Source organism: Mizuhopecten yessoensis, unplaced genomic scaffold, assembly GCF_002113885.1.
Source record: "Mizuhopecten yessoensis strain PY_sf001 unplaced genomic scaffold, ASM211388v2 scaffold8213, whole genome shotgun sequence".
In the NCBI taxonomy this organism is placed as follows: Eukaryota; Metazoa; Mollusca; class Bivalvia; order Pectinida; family Pectinidae; genus Mizuhopecten; species Mizuhopecten yessoensis.
In genome coordinates this window covers 1,995,960-2,005,552 of record NW_018407435.1, presented here as the reverse complement: position 1 = coordinate 2,005,552, position 9,593 = coordinate 1,995,960, and the positions used below count along the sequence as shown (strand labels likewise).

Here is a 9,593-nt window from a genome sequence, read left to right as displayed (position 1 = left end):
GGGGAAGGAAACAAGTGAACAAGGGGTACTAAAATAGGAATTATCTTAAAAGGGGGAAATGATGCCAAACAAAAACCTAAATCAGCCGTGTATTTTGTTGTCTTACATAAAAGTTCAGATCTGACTGTTCATGCAAACACTCATATTTAACTGCAGTGGTCCAGGTGGCAGATGTCTGTCTGTGCGTCCCGTGCATGTGCACGTGGCTCTGTACGTTACAGAGATTAGGCCACCTCCGATATTGGTTTATATTTGCTCAAATTACCATTACAAATCCCTCTTTTATGTTGGCCTCATTGATTTTATAGCTGAAATGGCTGTGGCAGAGAGATGTCAATAGGGAAGTTCACTGAATCAGCAGCAAAGGCTAACTGGCTCTTTTTTTAAGTGTCGGAGCCTGCAGAAAAGATTATCTTCTTGAAGTTTTGGTGTCTACTTTCATAGTAATTATTTATTGATTGAACGTGTTTGTCACGGTTATCACCATTTAATAACCAAAATTGGGGCTATTTGCTGTTGACATGCATATATACACATCAATTAAAGCTACAATTTGTAAAAAGTAATTACAAATGTATAAATCGTGAAGTGGAGGGGTTGAAAGGGGTGCATATACATACTACTTTACACAACTTCTTATAATTATTAGTGAATATGGTATTCCTGTGTCATATGTACGGACTTAGAGAGAAGCTTGCTTCAAAAAGTGATTAGTGTAGGTGATAGTACAAGGGGAGGATACATTTGTAGCGGGACCGGGTATTTCGGGGAGTTCTGACAGTTCTTGGTTCAAATCTTTGTCGGGTTGTGCATTTCTCTCTCCTGTTATACTGGTACCTGTGACCAACCTTTGTTTCAAGTACTTGATGAGTGCTTGCATTGACAAGGGGGGTACCTATTAAACATGGGTTGTAAATAGTGTTGTCTTCAAGGACAAAGACTAAGAAACAGGAAGAAGAAATGGATTGGAACTGGACTGGGCCATTCGCCACAGGTAGCTCAATACATGTAGGTATCGAGTCCGTCTATAGAGTTCAGTGGGTCCCAGGTTCGAATCCCGTCTGGTCATGCATTTGTTTTCTCCTGTTGCACATCAATAGAGCTACTTGTAGTTGGTACATATATGTATAATCTGTCTTGGTTCAAAGTAAGGTAGGCTTTAAGTAACCTTTTCGCCACTGTAGGCCATAATGGACTTGTCCATATCAATACATGGTAGAGTCTACTAAAGTTACATTGGGATGAAAGGGTTAAAGAGTAAGGTGTGAAGGTCCTGGGTTGGGGTTAGAGAAATTCTATGTACATGACTACCTAGTTCATTGTGTGCTTGGTAAAATATATATGCATCAATTCAAAGTGGGGTTTGCCTTTACATTTATAGACCCATGTCAATGCAGTACTTGTATGAACAGTGGGGTTGGGGTGACTGACAGCTTTTTTGCATATTTTTATTTTATAATTAAGCGTATAAAAACACATTTGTAGATGATGGATGTTTTAACTGATCACCTGGTCTCAAGGTCATATGACTCGTATTTCATGAATAGTTAGCTATAATCAGTACCTGACAGGTATTAAATTGTACAAGGTGACAAGAACATGGCCACCCTGTTTTACGGTTCTTTATTTGACAGCAGGTATTGTACAAGGTGACAAGAACATGGCCACCCTGTTTTATGGTTATTTATGTGGCAGCTGTTATTCATCAAAGTGACACGGTCATTTAGTGATTCCTGTTGATTTGTCATTATCCACCCATCCGTTTTTGAAAACTTCACATTTACAAAATGTAACCTTTCTGAACTTTTAACCCTAAAGGTTAATATTTTAGCTCTGGTTTATTTGACATGGTAAATTATAGTCAAACTTCCAGATTTACAGTAATGATAATAGCATGTTTATTCACACACTGCAGTTTGAATGGTGATTTCATCTGTTAAAATGACCGCGTGACTGTTCACTTTGATTTATTAGTGTGGTTTTTTTTTAAGTTTTCATAACAAATGGTCCTTCATTATGCTTGAAACAGTGAAAATTTGACTCCTAAAAGTTTGGTTCATGAATAGAATGGTAGTAGTGTTATACAAGTGTATAACATATATAGACAACGGAATTTCTGAATTTTTATGTTAAAATTAAGAAACGGAAGGGATTAACATTCTTAATATACAAATGTAAATGTCCAATATGTTCAGAGGGTCTGCTTTTTTCTGTACCATGGTATCTTATGTTATACAATACTGTTATTGATATATTTGTATATTTGAGATGTGTGCAAGATTTTGTAACCAACACTCAAAGTGTACAGTGTTGAGGACTGCTGTAAAGCCTCACTATCAGCTATAGGTTGCGAGTGACAGACCATAGTGTTGAGGACTGTTGTATAGCCTCACTATCAGCTATAGGTTGTGAGTGACAGACCATACAGTGTTGAGGACTGCTGTATAGGCTCACTTTCAGCTATAGGTTCTGAGTGACAGACCGTACAGTGTTGAGGACTGCTGTATAGCCTCAGTGTCAGCTATAGGTTGTGAGTGACAGACCATACAGTGTTGAGGGCTGCTGTATAGCCTCACTGTCAGCTATATGTTGTGAGTGACCCACCCTACAGTGTTGAGGACTGTTGTATAGCCCCCCTATCAGCTATAGGTTGTGAGTGACCCAGCCTACAGTGTTGAGGACTGTTGTATAGCCCCCCTATCAGCTATAGGTTGTGAGTGACCCACCCTACAGTGTTGAGGACTGTTGTATAGCCTCCCTACCAGCTATAGGTTGTGAGTGACCCACCCTACAGTGTTGAGGACTGTTGTATAGCCCCCCTATCAGCTATAGGTTGTGAGTGACCCAGCCTACAGTGTTGAGGACTGTTGTATAGCCCCCCTATCAGCTATAGGTTGTGAGTGACCCAGCCTACAGTGTTGAGGACTGTTGTATAGCCCCCCTATCAGCTATAGGTTGTGAGTGACCCAGCCTACAGTGTTGAGGACTGTTGTATAGCCTCACTTTCAGCTATAGGTTCTGAGTGACAGACCATACAGTGTTGAGGACTGCTGTATAGCCTCACTTTCAGCTATTGGTTGTGAGTTACAGACCCTACAGTGTTGAGGACTGCTGTATAGCCTCAATGTCAGCTATAGGTTGTGAGTGACAGACCATACAGTGTTGAGGACTGCTGTAAAGCCTCACTATCAGCTATAGGTTGTGAGTGAAAGACCATACAGTGTTGAGGACTGCTGTATAGCCTCACTGTCAGCTATAGATTGTGAGTGACAGACCATACAGTGTTGAGGACTGCTGTAAAGCCTCACTATCAGCTATAGGTTGTGAGTGAAAGACCATACAGTGTTGAGGACTGCTGTATAGCCTCACTGTCAGCTATATGTTGTGAGTGACCCACCCTACAGTGTTGAGGACTGCTGTATAGCCTCACTTTCAGCTATAGGTTGTGAGTGACAGACCATAGTGTTGAGGACTGCTGTATAGCCTCACTGTCAGCTATAGGTTGTGTCTAAGGTTTTAGAAAATATATCTGTTTGGATTCACAGAAATGTTGGAGCTTGCTGAGATGGGATTGATCATACACATTACCTGTCTTACTTTTTTCAGTCTATGTCAATATGATCAATACTTTTAACAGTAAAGGAGATTGTATTATAACGAAGGATGTAGGAGATCAGGTTGCAAGGTGTCATCATCATGACCTTTACACCTAAAGACCTCCAGGGGTCATTGACTGATGATGGGGCTTCGTGTCAGGTGTCCATCTTATAGACTACAGGTACAAATGATGGACAGGTCATATACAGGTATATGGTAATCACTTTTAGATATAACAATAACTTAATGGTGTTTGTGTGATATCATTGATGGTATTGTGTGTTTAGTGTTGAATATTGATCAGGGCTTTACATGAACCCTTGAGATTATTTTGACCCTCTGAAATGAGACTTGACTCTTGGGCTTGAAAGGACGAAAGTCTTTTCTATTTGATGCGTTTTGACCCTTCAGAATTCAGGGAAAGTTATTTGATTTCTAAAATTACTAAATGCAAAGAATCAACAGAAAGTTGAACTTAAAATCTTTATTGATGTCTTCCTGTATCAACATGTTGCACCTGACTTTGTTCTCTAAAAAGTGGAGAAATAGAGAACACCCCATTGCTGAATATCCAGAAACTCTGTTTTATACCCAGAGTCCAAACCAAACTTGATCTGTAATTATGAGTACCCAGGTACATGTACTGCCCTAGCAGTAGCTATAGATACATGTAGCATTTCATAAACGCAGTTTAATAGTTATAGTGTTTGCTTTTGGTGGGTGATGATGTGTCCGTCTGACTGTACATGTACGTGTATAGTAGGACATTATAACCTGTACCTGTGAATTATTGTCAGTAGGCTGTGTGCAGGTATTAATTTACTTCATAAATAATTATAGATAATTATAGTTTTTTGTTTGTTTTTGTTTTTATCTTTTGAAGACCATTTTTTCTTCATTGTATTTTTTAATCAAGACATTCTTCTATTGTGGAAAAGATAAAGGAAGGATATACATATACCTGTACCTTTTCAACTTAATACTAGCAATAGCACATTGTATGTAGCTTTATTCACAATTCAATAATTTGTACAATTGTGTAGAATATATAAACTAATTCAGCTCTATAATCTTATTACATATAGATAAGTGATACAGTTTAAATCATTAGGAAATGATTAAGCAGAGAAACACCTAAGATCTTATCGGAAGGAAATCAGATTCTTTATACAAATTAATTTAATTGGTTTTGAAAGGATATACCTGTAAGCATATTGATAAGCAATGTTTTGTTGTCAGTCTACAGTTATATTGGAGACTGGTTCCAGTGATGTCACCTAATACTAATTAGTATATATATAATGGGCTCTATTCATCGAGTCATTCAATTTGACAGCTCCTTCTCAGCCCACAGGTGAAATTTGACATTTCTCCAGGGCTTGTTACAAATTTAGGTGATATTGAATAGAAAAGGTGAAAAAATTTGGAAACATTGACCAGGTGTTAATTTGATATACAGGTAATATTGTTTACCTGGAAGGTGGTGAAAATTGAAACACTTAGGTTTAATTTGTCAAGTGAAACTTTGTGCGTACAGAGCTAGTATTCATAATGAATACAGTTCATTGTGGATAAAGAAGCTATATGGGGAAGATGTATGGATAACATTGAGTGTTATAGGTGTATAAGTGAAAGCTATAGGTTATATGTATGTATACTTGATGTAAATTTCGTCCAGGTGTAATAACACGGCTTGTATAGAGATATCGTACAGACATAAGGACGAGGAGCTACTAGTACACACCGAAACCTGAATGGGTTTATGGGCTTACAGAGGGTGCCACACTGCTGATTTAAAGCTGGACAGCTTATCTTTTGTGGACTTTTTACGGGTCATAGGTTCAGGTAAACATTCTGTACAAGGTGGTGTGGGTGTAGAAAGTCCAGAAGAGGGCCAGGACTACTACACAAAGGGGCCAGGAACAACACAAAAGGGTGGAACATATACAGGGCGAGTGTGGTGGAGGGCCCTCTAAACACCCTCATCATTACCTAACATCCTGTGTACCTAGGCGTCATCGACGGCCGATAAAACACGGTGATGGCAGAATGTGATCCGAAGTGATAGTGAAGTTATTGAAAAGTGAATACAACATATTGACATCAACATTGTCAGAGAGTCGCCTGGACTATACCACAGAGTGTTTATTTACCCAAGACAAATGTGAACCTTTATGTATGGATCAAAAGGGAAACTTTTATCTTACCGGTAGGTCTTTTTCCTAATGTTGACATTAGTATGTGTAGGAGATCTCAGTTTAGATGTCGAGGTACATCATGGCATTGATGAAATAATCTTGTCATTCAGAGGAATTTCTTTTACACACATATGAAGTATGTCCAGACTTTCGCTCAAACATGTGTTTAGATATCTGTTATCTGGGACAGATGTGAACAGGTTTATAGAGGAGATGAAAGAGTGAGAGTAGCAGATTGCTGAGTGACACACACACGCACAAGAAGTTTATTGTGTGTCAATGAAACTTTTTCTCTGGCCTTCAGCTACGCGATACAGTGTTTTATTGAACATATACACAACAGTTGCATTGATCAGGAGGCTGCGGATCACCACAGTATTTCTGTAGGGAGGGACCGCCATATTACACCTGGATTGACTTGGAGGCTGTACGTTTGTATTATACCCGGATTGTTTCGGAGGCTGGACCGTTAGTCCATTGTCTACAGGGAGAGACCAATTTATTTCACCTGGATTGTTTCGGAGGCTGGACCAATTGTCTATTGTCTATAGGGAGAGACCAATATATTTCACCTGGATTGTTACGGAGGCTGGACAGTTTGTCTATTGTCTACAGGGAAGGACCACTTACACCGGCACTGACTATTTGACTGACCCCAATGTATTCTAACATGTTTCCACCTGAGTAATTGAGACAAATGCCTAGGTGGTACAGTAGTACAGCTGCAGGTTAAATAGCTGTACAATAGGCTCAAAGTGGAAACAGTGTTATCTAGGAACAATTAACACACAGATATCGTGGTCACAGTAGTAGCATATGGGAGAGATTATAGCAGGGCACAGACATAGGAGACCCCTGTTGTACCTTCACCGGATCTTGTCCGTCTGATAACATACCTGTTTTACCTACGTGTGGCAGATCGTCACCTGTTTTTGCTCACATCAAAGATGGATTAGTGTGTGGGATGTTATGCCTGGTCTTACCTGAGTATGTATCATATACATCAAATAATACTAGGCCGTCTAAAAAGTAAGAGCAACGTCTTTCAACAGTGTGTGGAGTTAAGTAGATATTAGTTTTTTTAATCTGCAGGAGATTATAGACCCTTGGCATTCATAGAAACAGGTGTTCCCTATACAGGTGTTCCCTATACAGGTGTGGTGCCAAGGAATAGCTCATACTTCAGTTTTATAATCTTTTTTTTTTTTTATCTAGAAATTCTAAATTTGAAAAAAAATATACAAAAGTGTGTTTGTAGTTTTGGGTTCGGTTGAGGTTTGGTAAATTAAGGGTCTATGTCAGGTTTCAGCGCTGCCCAGAATGTAGGAGTTGTTTATTTACACTGGGTTTTATCAATGGCTGTTGTATTGTGACACTTGTTGTAAATAGGAAATTGATTATTGCAATAACACTGATCTGGCCATTGAATTGATTGTTATTGATACTAGGTGTGTGTCACTGGGGTCAAAGTTTGTAATCCCGAGTACACATTATCATAGTACCTTATCGGTGCCGTTTTGTGTTAGTTTTATCCGAGTTTTATATCCAGGCTGTGTGTGGTAAATTAGCACCATAAAACTGTAGTGTGTTGGTCTGGAGTGAAATCTGTTATCAGCAGTATTGTTTTATTTGTCTGATTAAGCCAGCAAGGTCCAATTTGGGGTGAAACAACCCGTTACTGGTTCTCATTTAAATATTTCCTTCAGTAAATATTTTCACGTCTCTTTGTCATAGGTGACAATATAGATATAAATGTACGCCTGTAGTATACTGTTTAAAATTGATAACTTCCTTTGTTATTAAGAAACACTGTCTTATGATAAACCATCGTTGAGGAGTGAGTGGGAGGCGAGGTGTTGCTGTAGTCAACTGTATTATTTAACACAGTCATTCACCAGTTTAACCAACATTTTCCCTGTGGTTGGATATCTTATAGCAAAACAGGATATATATTGTTGACACTGATATTAGTCAGACTTCCGACCGCTAAGGTTCAGGCTGGTGTCAGCAGTTGATAGAAGAAAAAGGGTCTGTCTCTCCAGATCCCTAAGTTTGCCTCACCTGAACAGGTGTATAGCGGTTTTGTACCCCATAGCTCATGATCACTGGTACAAGTATAAGGTAGCTGCTACCACAGCTCAATCAATCACCACCAGCCTCAACAAACCAAAGGCCATTTGGTATTTTGCCCGAATGATAGAAATTATAAGTCAAGTTCTGATTTGAATGTTCTTATTTAACAGGTAAGAGATATATAGGTATATTGATGCCCCAGACAAAAACCTCATACCATTATTAGACACCCCAGACTCTGGTTTGGTAACTTGCCCACTAGGAGAGAATTTTTGGGGTTTTGTTTAAACTCTGTAAATTATTGTCATAATTATTCCAGAAATAGAACCAGAAGCTGAATTGTATAGATAAAATAAGTACTGCCACATACTTTCACAATGAATTTGTCCATGTTGATCCAATAAGTGGGATAATTAGGAGCTGATAATGTTTGATTGACAGATTATAAATGGTAATGTGATTGACTTCAGTTTTAATTGAAGATTGCTCATCTGGGTATTTCAGAACGTATTTTAGCTGTAGGCCTGTGTGTAGATATATCCTGAAGGGTATTTACACCGTTAACCTTTTGTTGCTCACTGTTGGGAGTAAATTTCCTGGTTTCTATCTCAAAAGTTATCAGAGATTTAAAAAAGGGTGTGTAGATAGACGAGGCAGGAACCAATTTAACTTTTTATCTGACATTTTGAGGAATTTAACCGAAGCTTACGTTTCTAGCTGATCTGTCGGGGAAAGCTTGATGTCATTGCCTATATATCTGCTGAGAGGAAGCTAGATGTCTATATTGGAGCACACTTTTGTGGGGTAATTGATGTGGACAGTGGGATCTTTACACTTACTGTGATGTGTTGATAGTTTGGGCTCCTTCCAATATTGTAGATCTACAGGCAGTTGCTTCCATTGGAGAACAAACCTAATGTTTCCCAAAGAATGTGTGTATGTTTACAGAAATACGGCGTGGCTTAAGGTCTGATGAGGCGGGAATGAGTAGAAATTGATGAACACTTTCTGTTTTAGCAATCAATACGGAGGTAGATTGATCTGGGATTTGTACCTGACTTGTATCTGTCGGCCTGATTGAGAAGTTCCTAACTATCTTTTTGTGGAGATTTCCTGATAAGACAACAACATTGTGTCGACATTGGGATGGTTACATAACAGTACTGTACTGGAGGCTGCACACATATACAAACGTAGCGTTTAGTGGATAAACGCTCCGTTATCAACACACTATTTTTCGTAATTACGGATGTAATAGGTTTAATACTGGATGTTTACATTGAGTCATGGAAATTAGTAGCTAATAAAAGATCTCCAGCGGAGCTGTGAAAGATTTTTAACTAACTATGGATAAATGTCTGCCTATCGGGGCATTGGCACATTCCTCTAGATCCTCCAAAGCTAGCTCGGAGGATGAAGTTACCTCCCCTATCATCCTTGAGGACCTAAGCCTTTTCTACCTCCGCCAGTTGGTGGCAAGTCTTAAGGTGAGTTAGTCCCGATACATTATTAAGATGTCACAAGTGCTTATCAACATGCTAATTAAATGAGGAGATAGGAAAATGAGTGTCATCATATATTGGTATATATATAATATGGACATCCATTTAATTAACACTATTAGGTAATTAGATATCATTGTTGTTGTTTTTTATTGTGAAGAAATGTCCAGGAAAATTCCAAACGCATTGTGGGGTATTTATATAGATTTGGGCAAGTTTCTAA

General features: G+C 38.7%; 1 protein-coding gene across 6 annotated transcripts in view; it reads left to right on the top strand.

Annotated features, from left to right (window-relative positions):
• LOC110455358 (rhotekin-like) overlaps positions 1-9,593 on the top strand; it is a 40,935-nt gene that overhangs the window by 9,923 nt on the left and 21,419 nt on the right. The window contains exons 1-2 of one of the 6 annotated variants that reach the window (XM_021505443.1): positions 5,269-6,782; positions 8,886-9,355. The exons of 3 other annotated variants lie outside the window; for them this stretch is intronic. In XM_021505443.1, the coding sequence (XP_021361118.1) occupies positions 9,215-9,355 (141 nt within the window). In that variant the 5' untranslated portion in view covers positions 5,269-6,782; positions 8,886-9,214. Of the gene's footprint in view, positions 1-5,268; positions 6,825-8,538; positions 9,356-9,593 lie in introns of those variants that run through there. 2 more of the 6 variants (XM_021505445.1, XM_021505444.1) reach the window with 2 other exon arrangements.